The sequence below is a fragment of the Crocodylus porosus genome, unplaced genomic scaffold (assembly GCF_001723895.1).
Source record: "Crocodylus porosus isolate Cpor-Errol unplaced genomic scaffold, CroPor_comp1, whole genome shotgun sequence".
Lineage (NCBI taxonomy): Eukaryota > Metazoa > Chordata > Crocodylia > Crocodylidae > Crocodylus > Crocodylus porosus.
Window position 1 is genome coordinate 10,753,380 of NW_017728926.1, and position 20,247 is coordinate 10,773,626.

General features: G+C 60.5%; 1 protein-coding gene and 1 long non-coding RNA gene across 3 annotated transcripts in view; both read right to left on the bottom strand.

Annotated features, from left to right (window-relative positions):
- Window positions 1-2,018: 2,018 nt before the first annotated feature.
- Window positions 2,019-20,247, bottom strand: part of LOC109314340 — a 21,580-nt gene continuing 3,351 nt past the window's right edge. Inside the window, exons 2-3 of the long non-coding RNA XR_002102270.1 lie at window positions 19,438-19,448; window positions 2,019-2,757 (exon numbers count right to left, since the gene is read on the bottom strand). This is a non-coding gene — a long non-coding RNA (uncharacterized LOC109314340). The remainder of the gene's footprint in view (window positions 2,758-19,437; window positions 19,449-20,247) is intronic.
- Window positions 3,246-20,247, bottom strand: part of MFAP2 (microfibrillar associated protein 2) — an 18,931-nt gene continuing 1,929 nt past the window's right edge. The window contains exons 2-9 of one of the 2 annotated variants that reach the window (XM_019541462.1): window positions 12,987-13,088; window positions 9,102-9,185; window positions 7,550-7,576; window positions 6,974-7,057; window positions 6,202-6,243; window positions 4,610-4,697; window positions 4,147-4,220; window positions 3,246-3,563 (exon numbers count right to left, since the gene is read on the bottom strand). In XM_019541462.1, coding sequence (XP_019397007.1) covers window positions 3,460-3,563; window positions 4,147-4,220; window positions 4,610-4,697; window positions 6,202-6,243; window positions 6,974-7,057; window positions 7,550-7,576; window positions 9,102-9,185; window positions 12,987-13,023 — 540 coding nt within the window. In that variant the 5' untranslated portion in view covers window positions 13,024-13,088 and the 3' untranslated portion in view covers window positions 3,246-3,459. Of the gene's footprint in view, window positions 3,564-4,146; window positions 4,221-4,609; window positions 4,698-6,201; window positions 6,244-6,973; window positions 7,058-7,549; window positions 7,577-9,101; window positions 9,189-12,986; window positions 13,089-20,247 lie in introns of both variants that reach the window. The other variant, XM_019541461.1, reaches the window with a different exon arrangement.

Here is a 20,247-nt window from a genome sequence, read left to right on the forward strand (position 1 = left end):
CGGTTCTTGGTGCCAATATACGCGAGTCTGGGCGAGTCCCTTTCCCTTTTGTGCCTCACTCAACTGCCCTGGAACGGGGCACGTCGTCGCTGACCTCAGAGAGGCATTATGAAGCTTGCTTCCGGCCAGGCCTTGGAGATCCTCCCAGCATTTTGCTAACCCAAGAGGTTTGCTCCAAAGCTGATCATGCTGACCAGTGAACGGCGGCTGGTTTGCTCTGCAGCTCGTGCCAGGGACTGAAGGCTAGAAACGCCTTCCTGAAGGAGGTTGTTATACCAGCCCTAGAAAAAGGACTGGGCTTTTGCAGGAAGCTGGAGCTTTCTCCTTCCGCATCCCCGGCAGCACAATTTTTGGAGGAAGAACCAGCATCTCCCCCTGCTCGCGTCCATGCCCTCGGTGCAACTGCCTGAGCAGCAGACCAGCAAGCGGCACTGATGCACGGGCAAGGCGGACTCCACGTCTCTCTGCCCTGCAGCACCTGACACTAAAACCCCGAGCCGATAGTAAGGCTGCATTTTCACCCCTTCCTTCCTAGAACCACGATCATCACGGCCCATCTGAGGCCCTGACTTGAAAAAACTCAGGGGTGCTGCTCTGAGCGTCCTCCGCTGAGCCGCGGTGTTTAAATCCTGGCTGCCAGCACGAGGCTTTTTTCTATGTCTGCGTCGTCTTGTTTTTTAAAGTGACCAAGTTTTTTCTAACCAAAATTCCTATTTTTTTGGCTTTTGTGTAACCATTAATCCCAACCCGTAGAGCTATTTTTATATTGATGCCTTCTGGGTGGATATGGACTGTGTGTGTGTGTGTCGGGGGGGTTTGCTCCCTTCCTCCTTGGTGCTGTGGGAACAGCTCAGAAGCCCCTTTGCTTCCCCGTGTCCCCTAAATCGCACTCACTCGCTTCTCTGCAAGTGAAGGGAGTGGAGAGACCAACCAGTAACAACTCTGACTCCTCTCTCAGAGACCTTCCCCAGGGGTTTGTACAACCTAGTTTTATCCAGAGGAATTTAAGCACAACCAAGCACGTGAGAGAGGCTGTTCCCAGCCAGCTCCCAACCTCCCCCCCTCCACCGGTCTTCATGAGCTGCACATGGTCCAATGTAGCATTAAAACAGGGGAAAACAGAGCTGGCGTGTGATGTTTTTTTCCCCTCCTGCAGTGTCTTGCTGAGGGTGGACACAGGGCACAACCATGCCCCAGTTCAGCAGCCGACCGCTCCCAGGGGCAGCGTGTGCACGGTAAGTGGAGGGTCCTGGAGAGCTGTGCTGGGCTACCACCGAGACTGCAAGCAGTGGAGCTGGCGTTGCAAGCTCATTCGACCCAGCTACGTGGCTGGAGGCAGCGTGGACAGCACGGGTGGGCTTGAGTGGTGTTTTCCCAGCTCTGTACCTGGCCGGGATATGCACGTGCATGTGCAGACGCAGTGTGCTCCATCGGCTGCCCATCTCCATGCAGCCAGAGTTTAAGTCCAGGAAAAAGCAGGGGTGGGACAAGCTTTCTGTGTTTTAGCTCTGCGAAGGTGTGACCCAGTGCTGAGCCACCGCCCCCTGCCCTTACTAGTCATTGGATAAAAACGCAGAGGACAGTGGCGGGGTTTCTGCCCCACTGCAACCAGAGGGTCAGGCTGCAACCCAGGCCCAGCTCTCTCCAAGGCCAGCAGCATCTCGCTGAGCCACACACTCTCTTGCTCTCTTCCCCTGGGCCACATGCATCTCCTTTATTTGGCTGGCTTCAAAGGCAGTACTGCAAAGGGATCTGGTAACGCGTGGCCTACGGTGCAGCGATCAGAGCATTGTGCTCGAAAGTCAGATTCAAAGCCCTCGAGCAAGGATGGGGGCTGCAGCTGGGGTCTCTAGCTCACTGGGCCAGTGTCTGAAGCGCTCAGGACTGGGGCTAGAGCAGGAGAGGCTGATCATTGCTGCAATCCTTCTTGCTGCTTGGGGTGTTATACAGGACTCAATGAACAGTGTCAGGCTCCCGGGACCCCGCCGTGCTGCGCGCTGAGGCTCAGAGCAGCCACGACCTGTTTAGTGGTAGTTTATTTTTTTCTTAAAACATTTACTTTGTACAAAAGAGGCATTCTCCGTACACAAGACAATACATGCAGGGGACCCCGGGCGCAGCAGGAGACGGTGGCACGGCTGGGGGGGTCTCAACATGGGCAGGGGTGGGCATCACCCAGCGGGCACGTTTGCTGCGTCTGGGCACGTTTACGTCCACTGCAGCTGACGGGGGTGGAGGAGGCATCCCTTTAGGTCTCGAAGGGGCTTGCAAGCCTTGCAGCGACCAGACAGAAGCACAAAGGGACAGACTCAGCTCGGAGGTGGGCACAGCAGAGGCGATAGCAGAGCTGCAAAGCTCCCCTGCTCACTGGCACGGGGCGAGTGGTGAGTTGCCACCAGCTGAAAGAAGAACCAGAGCCAGGAAAAAGCGCAAATCTAGGGGTGAACAGGGACAGCTTCTGGCAGGGACGAGAGCCGGGGCAAGAAGCACTGTGCCCCCAGCCCCGGGAGCAGGATCAGGGGGAAGGAAAGGGGCAGGTAGGAGGCAACCACTCCTTTCTGCAACCCCCCCATCTCTCACCCCTCCCACGGGGCCCTGCCGGCGTGGGCTGCATGCGTGTAGCACCTGGCTCTCAAAATAGCAGAAAACCCAGTGGACTTCCTTGGCCCCTGGAGCAGCAAACTGTACCTGTTCGGGTCAGGAGTCTTCTGTGGTTTACGGGGCCAACGGGGGAGCGGGAGCCAGCCACGGTCTCAGCTGGCTGGATGCCATGGGCGGGGGGGGACGGGTTGGCTTGCCCCGCGCAGACAGCTTTTGCAGGGAGAGGGAGACTAAGCCAGAGACCGGGGAGGGTGTGGACCGGCCACAGCTGAAGTTTCAGTTCCAACATGCCCGTTAGCAATCATGGACCACAGCTGGGATCAAACGGCCCAGGAACGCAAGCCCCATCTCCCTGGTCCCCATCTGCCCCACACTTAGATCCAGCGCCCCGGTGGAAGCAAAGGCTGAACTGCTGCAGGCAGGAGGGAAGAAACGAGAGCAAAGTCCTAGCAAGCCGCTAAAGAGCGAGACAGCGCGAGAAAGAGAGGGGCCAGGGACTCGGGCAACCCTTACACCTGTTCTCTTAGATACTCTACATATAAACCGGGCCGGCTGGGCTGGGCTGGGCTGCGTGCCCTCAGCCCTCGCCCCTGCCGCCGGCCTCTATAATATAACAAAGTGATAAAAATAATACAAACCCTATATTATGTGCACAAAATGGACTTTTATGCTGTTTCATGCACTGTGTTTCTTTAGCACCATGAGCGCGACCACCTTATTCTACGGGGGTAGATAGAAGGCCACTTGGGGAGGGTGGGGGTGGAAGGGCTTTCCTCTGGGTGGGTCGGGTCCTTCTGGCGTCCACGTGGCCTGGCCTTCGTGACGGTGGAGCCGTGGCCACGTGCCTGCCGTCCAGCCTTAGCAGCCCCCACAGCTTCTGGTGCAGGAGGTAGCCACGATTTGGCAGAGGCCACTGGTTGCCATCACACCGCATTTGGAGAACTTGTCGCGGCAGAGGTCAGCTGAGGGGGCGGAAGGGGCGAGAAGAAGCCAGCTGTGAGGGGTTGGGAGGAGACCCCGGGAGCCGGGCTGGCTCCCCGGGGGCTCCCGGGCATTGCTTCCCCCGGGAGATGCAAAAGCTGAGCTGCTGCCCCCCGAAAGGACGCCTCAGTGATGCCACTGCCACCATTTCCACTGCCACGAGCCTGGTTTTCCCACCCATCCACATGGGTGGCAGCAACCGGGCCGCACCGCAGGGGCATTTGCCAGGCCCATGGGCCTGCAGCACAGAGCGGGAGGAGGGAGACACTCCCTTCCCTCCTGCCGTGGTTTGGAAGTGGCTCAAGGCCACAGCATGGGGGCAGTGACTCCAAAACGTGTCCCCGTGTCCTCCCTCCAGCCCCGGTTCACGCAGAGAGCTGCAACCCAGACAGGCTCCCGCCAGCTCCTCCAGGGACAGCCAGACCCCTTCCGGGGCGAGACAGCGGGTCGGGCCCCGATCCGGCTTTGAAGCCACGTTTTCTCGGCAGCTGCGTTTAGGGAGCAGCGCAGGGTGGGACGGGGGCGCTTTCCAGTCCAGGGGCTCCTGGCGCATCACGCTCTTACCTCGGAGCAGCTCTTCGTGTGCGCAGACCGTGCGGACGCAGATCTCCTTGTTGATGACGTACACCCGGCGGAGGCTGGAAGGGGGAGCACGTGGCTGAAACCAAAGCTGCCTCGTGCCCCGGACGTGGGCAAAAGCCCCCGCGGGTCCTACCGAGTGCCCTGCATTTGTCTGCAGTGCAATGCAATGCCATGAAGGCAGCGGGCCCCTTATGGGCGGGGGGGGAGCAACCACTCGAACTGACAGCACAGGGCCCCTGGGGGAGCTTTCTGCTCCCTGCCCCACCTGCTGCTCTGCTTTCTGCTCCCTGCCCAGTCTGCCACGTGCCATACGCACAGGCTGTCCGGGTCACAGGTTGCCTACCCCTGCTCCGTGGGGAAACCCCGGGGTCAACCCAGCGAGCTCCTGCGCTCTCCCATGACAAGCAGGGACCAGGCTTGACCGGCTCCGCCACCAGCCGCTTACCTGTAAAAGCAGATCTCGTTCAGGCACTGCTTGCAGGGCTTGTGGACCGAGTACAGCCTGGTGCAGGGGTACTGCTCCTCCCGGCAATCTGCACAAGAGGCGGCACGCGCCGGTGAGGGCGCCGCACGGGCACCTCGGCTGCTGGCGGCTTCCCATGCAGCGCTCTTGGGGTTGCTCTCAAGCTGTGTGCGCACACACACGCACACGTGCAAGCGCACACGCACACGCACACACACACATACATATACTCACTCCTACTTGGTGCATCGCCCCAGCTGCCAATCTTGGTGCTCTTCTCCCCAACCACCAGCTCTGCTTGGGCCTTGCGGCCCCGCGAGGCTGCGGTATCCCCGCCGCCCAAGGTGTGTAGCCATGGGGAGGAGGGGGTGAGAGGAGCAGGCTGCCCCCCAAGGCTGGGGGCATCCCTGCAGCGAGCGCCGAGGGCTGCGGATAGCAACGTGCCTCGTGCTTCTCGCACGCCTCGAAGCCTCCACTCGCTATGCGGGGCGGGCAGGGAAACAGCGGGAACGCCGGGCTTTCTTGACAGTGCCACTGTGTGGAAACACTGCTGGGGGAGCCGCCGAGCCGTGTTTGGCTTGGCCGGAGCGGCGCGCTCCGAGCCCTGCACGCACTTGGCAGCCGAGGCGGGCTCGCTCGAGCTGGCCGCGGACGTGGCTTTGCCTGGAGCGCGGCCGGTCGACTCCCGCCCTGTCACCAGCTCCCCCCCGCATTATCCTGCCTTCCACCCACACACATGCACAAATGCACACGTGCACACACATAACAGGGCATGAAACACACCCCTACCCACAATACACGTACAAACACACACATACACGTGCACACACACGAATGAACCAGATCCCTCTCCCCAGCACACACAGAAACACACCACAAACCAGACCCCCTCCCCAACATGTACACACGCAAGCACAACACAAATGGGACCCCAGCTAGGTCCAGCCTGTGGGGGAAAGCAGCAAAGCTCAGGGAGCCTTTGCAAACCCAGCTTGTGCGCCTGGGACGAAGGCCGGGGGGAGGAGGAGGAGACCCCCGGGGTCTGGGGAAGGATCTGAGTGCGAGGGACCCCAGTGCAGCTGGGTTTGATGTCAGCCCTCCAGGGCTTTGGCAGAGGCCATGGCAAGGGCCGGAGCATCCCCTCCCCGCCGGGACAGCACGGGCAGTTCAGCAGAGGGCAAGGACCTGACCCTGCACTTCCAGATGCTCAGGTGCCAAGGGGCACGAGGCACAGGGCCAGGTTTAGACACAGGGGCAGCCTTCGTGGAGGCCCCATTTGGCCTCTGCTTGACACAAGCAACTTCTGCATGAAAAATGCCACGGAGGCTGGCAATCCCCCAGGCAGCTCTCGATCGTTGGCAGGAGCCTGGTGCTCTGCCGGCTACCACGGCAGCTCCTCCAGCGTGCAGCCCTGCCTGTCCTGGGGAAGGGGAGCGCGGCCAGCACCGTGCCCTGGCTCCTCTCTCGCAGCTCGCATGAGCTCTTTTTTTCCACCTCCTTTAAGCTTTCCAGGCCTGCCTTCCACCCCCGAGGAGCTGGGAGATGCACGGCCTCACCCGGGCGGCGGGGCTTACCGAGAGGTCCGGGCTCTGTGGGTTCGGTCTCCGGGACAGCATCTGCAGGGGAAAGATGCTGGGCAGAGCTGGGGATGCAGGGCAGGGGCGCTGCTTCTCCCTGCTCTGGATGCCCCCCAGCCCTTCCCGCGTGGAGGAGCCGTGCTGGGGAACCAGGCCCCAGGGGCTTGGTCTCTCCGGGGTCTGCAGCGCGGCAGCGGAGGTGGGGGCACCGGTCCCTTGGCCACGCAACAGAGGCCTGGAAAGGCAGGTGCAAGGGACCACAGGCAACTCCTTGGAAGGTGTCAGAAACCTGGCACCACTGAACGAGGCTCTGTTGACCTATTAGGCACCTCACGTGCCCCACGTCCACCCTGCGCGACCCTCGGAGCAGCCCTCGGCCACCTGCTGCTGTCACGGGCTGTCCGACTGCCGCGGAGAGCGGAGAGGACGTGGCCGCCAACGGCGTTCACGACTTTTCAGGGACGCAGCAGGATGGTACTTCGGTGCCTCCACCCGATGCCCCTTATAGGTGCAGCAGGGTCTGGCCTGGGGTGCCTAAATCACCTAGGGCATGGGTCTGGGGCACTCTCTAGAAGTCAATGCGTGGGAAGTGAACTGCTCTGGGTTCTGCATCAGTCAGCAAGGAAAGACCCCTCCAGGAGAGGTTTGCAGCCCAGTCCCTGAGGGTTGCACACCCGCCACAGGAACGGCTCCCATCTCCACCCGGATGGGCCAGTGTCCCCAGGGACCCCCTGTGCGGAGAGGCCAGCAGCTCCGCTCTGCTACGTACCTGGGGTGGGTGCTGGGATCTCCAGCTGGGTCTGCTGCTGGGACTGATACTGGAACTGCTCTTCGGGGACGCGCGGGGTGACCGCTGCAAGGGACAAGGGGCAGGCTCAGCTCATCCCCCACCCAGGAGCCCCCCGACTTCATCACTTGGGCCAAGGTTGCTTTTGCTTCCCCTGAAATGGACCCGAGGAGTGAAACCCAGCCGGGCTCCACGAGGAGCGGGAACGGACCCCTCTGGGCAAAGCGTCTCCTCCCTGCGAGGGCTAGGGGCAACATGCTGCTCTCCAGCTCTCTCTACAAATGCCAGCGTCTCGTACGGAGACAGCCACCAGCCTCCTTACAGCACAGGGATGGAGCCGACGGAGGAGAGGGCCCACGTCCGAGGCGAGTGGGCGAAGCCACAAAAGCAGCCGAGGAGATGGGGGAGGATGACTGCAGAAGCAACGGGGTGAAGGCGAAACCGAGGGAGATGCCCCCCAGAGACCACCCATGCCCCAGGCTTTCTGCCCTCCAGAAATGGTGGGCAGCTGGTAAGACAAGCTCCCTTCACCCACTCCGGGGAAAGACAGGCACTTACCGTGGTAGTCATAGTAATCTAGATTTTCTAGAAGACAAAAAAGCAGAGAAAGGGCTCGTTTTAGGGGGAAAGGAGACCAACAAACCAGCTCAGCCCGAGGCACGAAGCCCCATTCCTCCCTCTCCAATCCCCGGCGGGGGCGCTGGCTGATGCTCTGATGCATGAGACGGGGGTCCGAGGACTTCAGAGCTGCTGCGTGAAGTCCACGACACTGGTCCCCAGCACAGACAAGCGCTCAGCACCTCCGCAAGCAGCGCTCAGACCCAGACTCCTCCCTGCGGCCGTCTGGACGGACGAGACAGGACTCGACAGCTTCCAAAGGGACTTGGGATTTTTGGTGCCCAGACGGAGGCGCTTCCAAAGGGCCCGTTTGCAAAAGGTAGGGGCACTGCCCCTTCGAGGCCGTGCAGCTCGAAGAGGAAAATCCCAAGGCCAGGTTGGAAATCTGGACTACAGCATGCAGCCCTGTGTAACGGTTCACTGGGAGGAACTTGAAAACCCAGGAATTTCGCTGCAGTTGAGATCCCAACGGCCTGGACCATGTGCCCTGCTCAGCAAGGGTTGCAATCTCAGACGGTCTGTGAGCAATTACCGCAGGCAGAACTGCTCCTGCCTTTGCGTGTCTACCCGTGCTGCCCCCATTGCCCGGACTGTATTACAAAGCCCCCCGGGGAATAAAAACCACAGTCTGTTTAATTCGGCTTCAGGTACCAGACTGGGGCAAGCAAAATATTTGGTCTTTTCTCCTCTCTTTCTTTTTCCCCTAAACAGATCTCGGCTGCCAGAGGCGCCCAGACGCCGAAACGTGTTTCTTGGAAGGAGCTTGGCACGGCCCGCGGCAGAGAACCAGCAGCGACTCGACTGCAATCATTTCCCTGAAATCTCGTGAGCCATCCCGAACAGCGGGAAGTGGAAAAACGGAGTTTGCCAAGCTCTTGTTAACGGGATAAGCAAGGCTCTCCAGATGGGACGAGGCGGGCGCTGTGGCAATACCTCCCCCCCGTCTGAATGGCTCCAGCAGGCAGGAATACCAGTTTCAAATGCATCGGCACCTGGACATGTGGTATTGAGATGCCCTTCCTATGTGGCTTCATTCATTCCTGGGCACCTTGGTACCAGGTGGGTATTGGCAAATTGGAAAAAACCCAGCAAACAGCATCAAAAAATGACCAGAGAGCTGGAAGGAACCGATACGGGGGGGTGCGTATGGGGGAACTGAATTGAATCTCATTGCTGCGGCTCAGATTGGAGCTGCGGGGCACAACCTCCAAGGTGCAGGAATGGAGGAAAGGGGGAAATGCTGGAGGAGGATAATATCCAGAAAGGGAATGCTGAGATTGAATATGAGCAAGAAAAGCCTCCTAGGGACATGATCTATTGGGCCGTGGGACAGTCTCCTCCACGAAAGGAGGAGAAGGTGCCACGGCAGAGCTTCTGCTTATCCCCGGGTAGGAGCACGCACTCTTCCCCCACCGAGTAAGTAGTGAGCTGCCCACCCCCAGACGGTGCCGAGAGGCCGCAGCGAAGCCACCAGACTTGGAGTTGCACTCACCTAACTGACCGTCGTACTGGGAATATTGCACTGGTTCGGGATACGGGACCTCTTCGAACATGTACTGTCCCTGGACCAGGATGGCTGCTGCAAAAACACATGACAGGTGGGAGAAATCATGGCGTTATTGAGCGAGCAGTGTCGCGGATGTCCCGATCTGCCCTCCCAAGCTCACACTTTTGCCCTGGCCGCGAATCATCCATTGTCAAAGGCAGCTTAAGAAGGCACAGGAGAGCCGGAGCTGGCCCGGAGCCCCTGGATGTTCATGTGCACATGTGGCCATGCCCATCTGGCAGGGGGGAACTTCAAGCCCATGTCTAGGGGCTTCGTGTCAGGGTCCACACCCCTGATGCCTTCCCAGGAGAGCCCAGGGGATGCGTGCGCCAAGGAGCACGAAGCTCAGAGGCTGGATCCAAGGTGGAAAGATGCTGGGCTCCAGCGTGGGCCAAGTTCACGATGGGGCAGGCTGCTGAGTGCCTCCAAGGAGTGTAGAGAGCAGGTGTTTGGTGCCCAGGGACACCCGCGTGGAGGGGACCCGCCATCCCCGAGGGCAGCGGGTTGCAGCCCGGGGCCCTGCCAACAGGGCAGGAGCCCAAGACGAGCCAATCGCCAGAACAAGAGCTGCCCTAATCCTCGGCACATGGCGGGGGAGGAGGAGAGGTCGCCCACCCCGACCAAAGCCAGACCCTTGCAGAGGGCTGCCAGGATCCAAGCTGTGCCCGGGGCTCATCTCCGGGGGACGGGGCCCCCCAAACTCGCCTCCCAACTCTCAAGCAAAGGCAGGGCAGGGGTTTCCCCTCTCCAGCCGAAATAGGCACCTGCCTAGTTCAGCACGGGCCAAACTCACTGCACGTACCCCCTCCCGTTGCCATCCCGCTCAGGAAACACCAGCACCTTGCTGGGTCTGAACCCAACCACCCAGCCCCTTCCCTACCCCGGCCCCTCGGGGACACCCTCCGCTGCTGCGCTACTGCTGCGCCAGCCCCATGCACGTGCCCTAGTGCAGAAAGGGCTCAGCAGGGCCGCGAGCCACTTCACGGCCATCTCGGCTACGCTGCCCCAGTGCCGATGCATGTGAAACAGGGTGACGACGACGCTAGTGCTCTGCCCATGCCGGCGCTCCTACGGGGAGACCTCCCTGATGAGCCCAAAGCAAAGTTACCGCGGTGCAGCTATCGGCCGACTGCACGGACTTGGCTTTGCTTTTCAGCCATTCTCAGCTCAGCCAAGCCAGAAGCTGGCCCCAGCCTGGCTCCAGGCTGCAAACGCCGCCAGGACGGGCTCATCCCCGCCAAGGGAAAACCAAGATGCGATCGAGCCACTAGACTGTTTTGAGCAGTTCATCCAAACCTTCCTGCTGCTTGAGAGCGATAGGGCGTTTGGTCCCGCTCTTCCCGCCACCAAACGGTCTCCCAAGTGCAATCGAGCCCTTTGAATTTGCAAACACGAGCTTCCTTCGGGACCCCCAGGCTTCCCCTGAGCAATTCCCCTGCATGCAGACAGCACTCCACAGTGTGCCGGGGCTCGGGGGCACAGCCGCAGGGCTCACACAAGACATCCCCAGGGCCAGGCAAGACATCCCTGGGCTCGCGCCGCTCCCCCAGTCGAAGGAAGCGCTCTGGAGGCTCCCATGCGCGCCACGTCCAGCACCCAGCCCGTCGCTCCCATCTCAGGCGGAGCACAAAGCGACTCAGGGGATCGAGTGCCACTTCCAGCTCTGTTGGGAGCCTGCGGGGTGATCTCGCGTGAGCCGCTGTTGCGTGCCTCGGTGTCCCCAACGGTGGAGACAATGACCCTGACCCTCCTCCGGCCTTGATGAAAAAGCGCCAGGAAAGGGTCAGCACTAACACGTTTTGATGCTATCGCACCGGCCCAGCGTGACGCACAGACCCTGAATCAGCTGCTGGAGATGACCTGCAGTGGGAGAACCCCGTCTACACTAGGGTTGCCTGATAACACGCTGAACCGGTCTCCCCTTCGACACTATCCTGCCCCAGACGCGCTGCCCGCACCTGGCAACACCTCCCGCAGAGCGGGGCTCTGGAAGCACCAACCACAAAACCACGCAATAACAGGATCTCTCACCTCTTCGTTTAACACACCTGATTCACCAGCTGAGCTGCTCGGGTGACTTACATCTAACAGCACACATGTTACGTCCAGAAACGGCTGGTCGCAGCTCCGGGAGGCACAAACCCAGCGAGCGGGCTGCCGGCTCTGCCGAGTCTTGTGATGAGAGGGATTCGTTTAAAAACCCCACGGCTCCGGGAGTCTCGCGCACACGTGAGACATGCATTTTCTTTTCTTTTTCCCCCCAGAAGAAAGGCTCCAGCCCCTCTGGTCGCAGAGAAGAGCTTGACAAGACAAGCCCAGGGCATCCTCAAGGCTGACGGCAGAAGGCGAAGCAAAGGAGCCCGGAAGAATGAAAAACAAGGAGGCTTCAAAAGTTCAGCCCTTCTCCTGCTTTCTGAAACAGCACGGATGCTGGGCCACGATTCGTGTTGGCAATATGCCACGTGCTGGGGCTGGCGCTGGGCTAGTGCCTCTTTCCTCCCGCAAAGTCAGAGCCGCCCTCCGACACCCCCAGAAGAGGGGTCTTCGCAAGGCGTCAGACCGTGGGAAGCAGCGTGGCCTGCCCCTGCTTGCACCCGGCGGCAGAGCTGCAGCTCTGGTCTCCTCCAGGGCTCCCTCAAGCCCCACCGCCCCACCTGTAGCCCAGCCGGGGGAGCCAGGGGCAGGGCTGCCCTGCCGAGCTGTCGGGTGCTGCACGGCTCGTGCCACGTGCAAGGGGCTCGCCTGGCACCTCTGCAGAGGCCTGGAGCTGCGGAGGGGCGCCAAGGGCACCCTGTACCTGGGGCTCGGCTGCAACCCACGGTCCTCGGGGCTTCCTTGCACTGAAGATGCTCGGGGAAGCCTCTGCATTTCTGCGCCCCGTTCCTCCCGCCGTCCATGTCTGAGGCCCGGCTGCTCGGGGCCGGGCTGGTAATGCTTTCCATGTGTCCGTTACCCTCTGCGCACAGAGGTTTGGCTTGCAGCTTCCCTGCCTCTGGCCTCCCTGGCTTGTTGACTCCTCGTTTGCATCAGGGCCCTTGCCAGACACGCCGGGGGGGAGGTAGAGGGGGGGCTTGAACTAACCCCCCTAGATCCAGCGCTGCCAACCCCCCGCGGCTGCACGTGCGCTGCACTAGCACAGCGCGCTGACTCAGGAGGCGTCGGCGTTGGCCCAGGGCCCTGCCTGCTCTGTGGTGTCCAGGCTGAGGCCACGCAGCCTCTCATCTCGGGAACTGTGCGTAGGTTGAACGGTGCCCTGCAAAGGGTCTCCCAGCCCTGTGCTACCACAGCTGCAGGACAGCCCCAACTCTCCCCCCGCTCTCCGCGGACAGACAGCCATCGCATCCCACGCTAAGCTGCCCCACTTGGACGCTGAGATGGGAGGAATGACTTCAGATGCAGAATGGATGTCTGGAAAGACCGAGTGACTTGGCAGAGGGCATGTGGGGAAGCCGTGGCAGAGGTGGGGATTGCCCCAAGCCCAGCCTGCCCTCGGATCCGGGGTATAAAGGAGCGCGGCACCGAGGCCAAGTACATCTTCCCGCTTTCTTCCACCCAGCTGTCTCACAGGGCTGGGGAAACGCCCCCTCTTCGCCAGTCCCCGAGCGATCGCCGCGATCCCAGCTGATTGCCACCCACCTCTCCCTGTCCCACCCAGCTCAGCAACTCTGCAAACAGGCCTGATCAAGGATCAAAACCCTGCAGGGCTTTTCCCGCAGGTCCTCGGCAAGAGCATCTTCTCCTGGGCTCGGAGATCCCTGGGCCCGTGGGCGCCTGCCGCGCCGGTTCATAGCGGCAGGCTGGGGCGCGCCGGGCCGGCTGGCTCGTGCTCACCTGGCAGACACAGCAGGAAGACGCACGCTGCTCTCATCGTCGTGGGTAGCCGGGGAGAGGAGCAGAGCGGCTCAGGAGGTAGTTGGATGAGCTTGGGGCAGTCTGGAAAAGAAGAGGGGAGAGAGGGGTTAGCCGGGGACCTTCTCCACTGTGCCGTTCCTGCTAGCTGGGGCTCAGCTCCCCGCGCCCCAGTGCCAAAATCCTTTGGAGGATCTCAGCTGAGGGCTTTCCGAGCTGGCAAGAGACCGAGAGGACTTGCTACACCCTCCTCTTGGCTTCACCGCCCGTCTCCCCCAGCAGCGCCTGCTGACTCGGGGCTGCCCAGGCTGGAACGGACCCCCGCCAAGCCCCTGCCTTTCCCACAAGCCTCTCCGGTCTGGGATCCCCAACCCTCCTGGCAAACACTGGTGAACAGAGAGGTGGGGGTTAGCCGTGCGAGTCTGAAGCCAGGCAGGAGGCAGGTAGAGGTGCACCTTCTGGAGGGACACGGAGAGCACACGCATTGATGACCTCCTTGTTCATGCCATCGGGGGCTCTGAAAGCGAGCGCAGCACAGCACAGAGCAGAGCTTGAAGGCAAATGGTGGGAGGGGCCGTGCCGGGGGAAGCAAACAAAGCGGGCACAAAAGCCAGGTCGTGGGCTCGTGAAACCCAGGGTTCCCCTTGCAAGCTGGTCAGCCAGCACCTCACACAGGGAAACTGAGGCTTGGGGAATTTAAGGGATGTAGCTGGGGTCATGCAGCACATCAGTGGTGGAGGCGAGACCAGAAACCAGGGGCTTCCCCCCGCACCCCGTCCCCTGCTTTAAGCACAAGAGCATCACTTGCTCCCCCCAAATCCCTCCACCCGTACTGCCTGCCAGGGCCACCTTGTTCCTTCTCCCTTCAAAAGCCACCAGGCAGAGGTGTGTACCCACTCTGCCACGGGTGTCGGCGGGTAGCTGTGCAGGGGACAAAGCCTCGCTGGAAAGCTCGTCTCTACACAGCCTTAGTGTGGTCAAGTTTAATACAGAAAGGACGGCACCGATGTCCCCAGGGCCAGTCTCTGCTGAACACTGGCCAGAAGCCACAACACCCAGCTCCCATGTGCACCAGTGCATCTGCCAAGAAAAAATTCCCACCCTCCATTCCCTGCCCACAGACATGAGCTATTCAGAATTTCCTTTCCTGAGCATTTCGGGATGTGAGGATGAATGGGGCTCCATGCTTGTCTCCTTGTCTTTCTCCATTCCCTGCTTTGAAGGGTGGCAGGTGACACGATGCATTTTATGGTGCGGAGATGAAGCACCCGTTGCTGGTTATCCAGCAGATACAAGCCATGCAGCAGTCATGGACCGGCTCAGGATGCTTCGGGCACGAGCCACTGCCCCTGCTCTGCCAGTGCCCCCAACCCTGACTTGCAACACGTTGTAGCAGCCCAGCACCAAGACAGATGTCCCCTGTCCCACGATGCTGAGCCCCTGGACAGGGGACACACTGACGCTGTCCACATACACTGCTGTTTTGCAGGCTAATGTATGTTAAGTTGGGATCTGGAGTGGACAGACAGCCGTCACCTATCCTGGGGTAGCTGCCTGCAGTGTGCGTTATACAGTGTTTGGGCCTTGGCCGTGAGCAAACGGCTACTCTGGGACACGATGGAGGCAGACGTCGCCTGCGGCAGGGTCACGCTCGATCATTTCAGATTGGAAAAAGCTCCCTACCTGCTCCGTTTTCACACTGTCATTAACATAGCATTTGTCCAGACCCTAATCCCATGATCTGTGGGCTGTAATCCCTCCCCCAGGGTCTCCACAGAGACTGCCAAGCAAATAGCTGACATAGACAGCAGAGTGGCTGCTAAACTCATTGCACAAGTGCGCAGGCCCAGAGGTGCCCCCGGGCTCTCCAAGAAGAACGAGGCAGCCCCGCCAGCCGCGCTCCCGAGCACCCTCGCGCCTGGTCCCCGTGGGGTGCACGCTCTGGGTGCCCCGGGGGCTGGTCCCCGTGGAAAAGCAACTCGTCCAGCCTCCTTCTGCTAAGACAGCGGTTTTCAACCCATGGTCTGTGGACCCCGGGGGTCTGCACACTATGTCTAAGGGGTCCACAAAAGATGACTGTGATCAGTATGTGAATACCCACGCTTACCATTCAAAGGGGTCCGCGCCTCCATTTGAAATGTTTTAGGGGTATGCAAAAACCACTGCGCTAGGACAACAGCTAGAGCGCAAACCCAGCCCAACAAAGCAAGAACGCATGCAGCGCTCGCTCTCCGACATTTGTGCGCATTATCCGTGAGCGTGGCATAACCACGCAGGCCAAGCAGCCGACTGACATGGAGCCTATGTGGCTCCTCACCCCCGCCCGGGGCACGTCCTGCTGGTGAGAGGTGGGTGGGAATGACCGTCTTCTTGGGCCAGGATATGTTTCCGAGTCATGGCACCGGGGCCGGGGGCGAGAGGAAGCTTCTCGTGGACGTGGGAGCCCATTAGGATGCATCCCACCAGGAGGAGGCCAGGGGTGGCAGGTGGCGGTGCAGCTCCTAGCAAGACTGGGAGCTCACAGCAGCCTGGCCACCCCCACCATCCCCCTTCTCCCACCCCAGTGGTGCACATCCCAACAGGCGAGCCAAGAAAGGGGAACGGTAACACAGACTCCGGCCGATCCCAATTCTGTGGCCGAGCGGAGGCCCTCAAGCATCTCCCTCCGATACCATTCACGTATCACTACTGCCAAGAGGTCCCAGGCAGGATCAGGACCGCCTTGTGCTCGGTGCTGTACATACATGCGAGGGGGCGTGTACGTGCAGGGAGGGTTATTGCCTCTTTGCCTATAGAGGGGGGAACCAAGGCTCTAAGGGATCAAATGACTCCCCCAGGGGCTCACAGGGAGGGACCCAGAAAGCAGCCTGCCCCTACCTTTCCCCGGAGCGAGGCTCCCTCCAGATCTCAAGCCATTCGGTAGCTCGGCATTTACAACAATCAATCAAGTGCCTAGAGGCCAAAAGGCCTGGGACGGTCACCTCCTCCCACAGCTAAACTCTCCTGGGAGAGGACTTTGCTTTGGCCCTGGAGAACTGTGCACGAGTGACCGCTGCCCGGGTGCGATTCCTGTAGATTTGCAGCCCCGCACCGTGCTGCGCGGGTCCCGAAGCATCAATCCCGAGCAAGAACTGCTAAAGCCACCGGCTGGCTGGAGCTGCAGCTGCTTCTGTCCCGGGTTTGTGCCGCGCCTGGCCCTGGGCTGCGGCTGTGGCTGAGAGGGCCCACCTCAATGCAAATAAATATGCCCGACTTGGTCTGGCTTTCAGCCTCATCAGCCACCAGCCTCCACTGCCTGGGCAAGTGGCAGGGATAGAAGGACTGGGGCCGTATGGGAGAGGCAGAGCCATGGTTGCAAGGAGCATCTTCCTTCCTGGAAGGCAAAGCTACCTCGGTGCCTCTGTCGTGATGCACTGGAGCCAAAACCCAACACGGGCTTATCTGAAAGCCCCGTCCCCCTCTCTCAACACAGAAACACCTCCAGGGCAGTCCTCGGGGTACAGTCGTCTAGGGGGACCACACCAGCCCTGAGCAGGGGACCTTTCTGGGAGCAGGTTGGGGCGGTCCCACCGCTCCCCACACCTCCCTCCTTCCAAAACCACTGGATGGACCATTACATTTTCGATGAAAGGAGGCTTTGAGCAAGTTGGGGGTTCAAAAATAATTCAAACACGTGCAACAAGTCTCTCTGAAAACACAGCCCTGGCACCTTGCTGTCCGCAAGGAGGGCTCCTCATGCAGGCAGGCTGGCAAGGAGAGAGGCCACAATGCCATGCCAGGGCAGAGACACGACTAGCTCCGGCTGGATGTGTCTAGCCCCCATTCTCCCCTTGCTCGTTTCCAAGGTATCCTTTCCAAAGCAGGACGCTGACCTGCCACCCTTTCCCAAAGCTCATTTCTTTGCAGTGGAGGGGCATTTCCCACCCTAAACTCCAGCAACAGCCCCAAGCCTTCAGGTGCTAATGCAGATGCAGATGCTGGACCACAGAAGTCAACGTGAGCAAAGGGAACTCGTGCATGAGTGCAGCTAAGCAGTCAATGAGGAGAGGAAAGTGCAGCCTCAGAGCCAAAGACAGACTCCAGCGAGGTGGGAATAGGTGCTCGGAGAGATTAACTTGATGAGAGGTTGGCATAAATCGCGGCTTTGAAGTGTGTCGCTCTAAGAGGTCCCAGGGGCCTGTTCACAGAACCAGACCCTGCAATTAGCCCAGTCCGGGGTCAAAGGGACTCTATTTACAGGGGCCAGCGCATGGATTGAAAGTCCCCCTTTCAATGTGCCCGGCAGCCCCCGGACTCCTCCCTGCACGAGGAGGAAAGACTGCGCTGCAGCTGCAGGAGGAGAATGGCTTTGCTATACATTTTTTTCCGGCTAACTGTTCCCGGTTTTCCTGGAATGCTCCCCTCCCTCCTCGCCCACCCCCAGGCCCTGCCTGGTGAAGGAAATACTTGCTGGATGCTCGGGGCAAAGCCGGTTTCATTACCCGGCCTGGAATGCAAAAGGCTTTAGGCTCCAGGACTGCCCCCCTTGCTCCCCCCTCCACCTTCACAGAAATGCTGCAAGACTCCTGCATGTGCAAAGCCTCCAAGGAAGCCGATTCTGCCCTGGATTGAGCTGTCTTTTCATCCCTTTGTCATCAAACACCAGAATCAGAGAAAATGAGGGTTGAAGGGACGCAAGAGGTCACATCTAGTCCAACCCCCTGCTCCAAGCAGGATCAGCCCCAGCTACATCATCCCAGCTACGGCTTGGTCTACCTAGGTCTTGTATCTCCAAGGATGGAGAGTCCACCACCTCTCTGGAGAGCCTGTCCCAGTGCTTAACCGCCCTCCTCGTGAGGTTTTTCCTAATGTCCAGCCTCATCTTCCCTTGCTGCAGCTTGAGCCCACTGCTCCTTGTCCTGTCACCTGCCCCCACGGAGACCAGCCCAGCTCCATCCTCTTTGCAGCCCGCTGCAGGGGGGTGAAGGCTGCTATTCAATCCCCCTCGGTCTTCTCTTCTGCAAACTCAGTAAGCCCAGTTCCCTCAGCCCCTCCTCACCGGTCCTGTCCCCCAACTCCCAGCCATTTTCACTGCCATCCGCTGGACTCTCCCCAGTGTGTCCACATCCTTTCTGCAGCGGGGGGCCCAGAGCTGGACACACGCATGGAGCCAAAGGGACAGAGCTCCTACACAAGAAATACTGGTCTCCAGTATAAGATGCTGGGACGTCGGAGAATGGGTTTGCAAGGCAAAAAGGAAAGCGGGGTTAACTGCGGGCCGCCCTGGGAGGCGAGTTCTGGGGAAGCTTCTGCTCCGTCTGCTCCCACCACGCTCAGCTTCCCCTCCGCCCTCCGCCCCACGTGCTGCTCTGCCTCTGGCCCACCCGTGGGCCCTTCCTTGGCTTTGCGTACGGCCCTCAGGCCTGACGGGCTGCAACACCTGCACAACCGTGACGTTGCCCCTGCCTCCGCAGAGGTCGAACGGGGAGAGCATGAGTGCGCCCCCAGCTCCTGAGCTCCTGGACCGGGGCGGGCTATAGGCCACGGACCCACCTATGTCGGCCCCTTCCCACCCTCTGAAAATAGCTCTCTCCTCCCCCCTCTCCTCCTCGCTCCTTCCGAGCTGCCTAAGAGGCTGGCACGGCCACACTGTTTGTGTGAAAGCAAAGGGGTCTTTCTGTCAGACATGTAGCCCATTCCCAGCCCTTTTCTGTCCACAGAAAGGTTAGCTCTTACTGTGCCTCTGCGAGAACTGCCCCCTTTGCACAACTTGGGAAACTGAGGCATGGAGCCAAGCAGGGCTTGTTCACATCTCATCTGGCACTCGCACAGGAAATGCAGCTGGCCTCGCTTACTGCAGGTCACAGGAGGAGGACATGTGCCCTCCGCCCCCAGCTAGACCCGGGCTCCAGGGTTTTGATCCTTGTGCAGACGTTATCCAGATGCTTGTGTGCCGGCTAGGGTGTACCAGCGCTGGCAGGAGCTGTGCCACGTGAACTGGTGCAGGGACAGCTCTGGCAGCGGTGACCCCACGTCAGGCGAGATGAAGGGACGTGGGGTCAGGGCAGGGAAGGCAGCACCTTGCTCCAGGCACCTGCTGACCACGACAGCCTGCTCCAGCCCAGAAAACACCCACGTGTTGACTGGGCACTGGTGCAGCGGTGTCGTCACGGAAGTGGGGCCACTGAGCCCACGATCCCTGCAGGCAAAGGGGAGCTCGTACCTCACTGCAGACCCGCCGTCCAAGCCGCGGGGCAGCAACAGGAGCTCCCTAGAAGTCCCCTGCCTCCTACGATGCCACGGCTCCTCTGCACAGAGAAACCTTTCTACCACTGCTAGGATTTCACAGCCCCCGGGCTGCAGGAGTTTGGTCCCACAGCTCCCGCTGAACCCAGACAGGACGTGGACGTGGACGTGGCATCTTGTCAGCACGACTGACCCCGGTCCTTCTAACCAGAAGAGGCCCTGCAGTTGTGCCCTGGGTTTCAGTGGAGGGGGAAGCCAGGGGCCTGGCAGGAGGGCGGTAGGAGAAGGCTGGGAGACACTCGCAGGGAGAGCCGGTCCAGCCCCACAGCATCCAGGCACCACTTGCTTGAGATGTGGGACTGAAGGAGCCCCCCAGGCCCCCACCCAGCAGCAAACCCTGGTCTCGTTCACTGGGGTATTGCAAGTTTAGGAAGGAGGAAAGCACGGAGAACTCGACCGCCCGAAGCGCGGGCCCCTCCCCTGCTATCCCCACTCACACGTCCTCACCCTGATCCAGCAGCACCAAATGGGAGGAAGGGAAAAAGAAAAAATCAGGTCTGTGGCCTGCTGGGTCCTCAGCGTCGTGCCCCGGACCGGCGGCGAACACAAGGCTGGGGTCGGCCAACTCTCCAGAGCATCCCCGAGGTGACGAGGACGCCGGGCTGACGCACACTAGGGTGTGGGGACCTACTGCCTCCCCCGCTCCCCCGAGTCTCTGGGGTCGTGTCCAGAAGAGGCTGCCCCCAAAATGGTCGGTTGCTGCTCCCAAACAGCAGAGGGTCGTGCTGGAAGGATGAACTTCGCTTCCCCCCAGTCCGCCCCCGGGAGACGCGGGAAGGTTTCACAGATGCAGCATGTACGAGCTCATCCCGGCCCACGCACACGTGCGCATGCAGCAAACCCTCCCGCGGTGGGGGATATTCCCACGGTTACAATCCAAGACCTGGGATGGAGTCAGAGATAATCCAGTTTAAGAGCTACAAGCTCCTTCAAGATAGCACAGGCAGGCAGGGCAGCG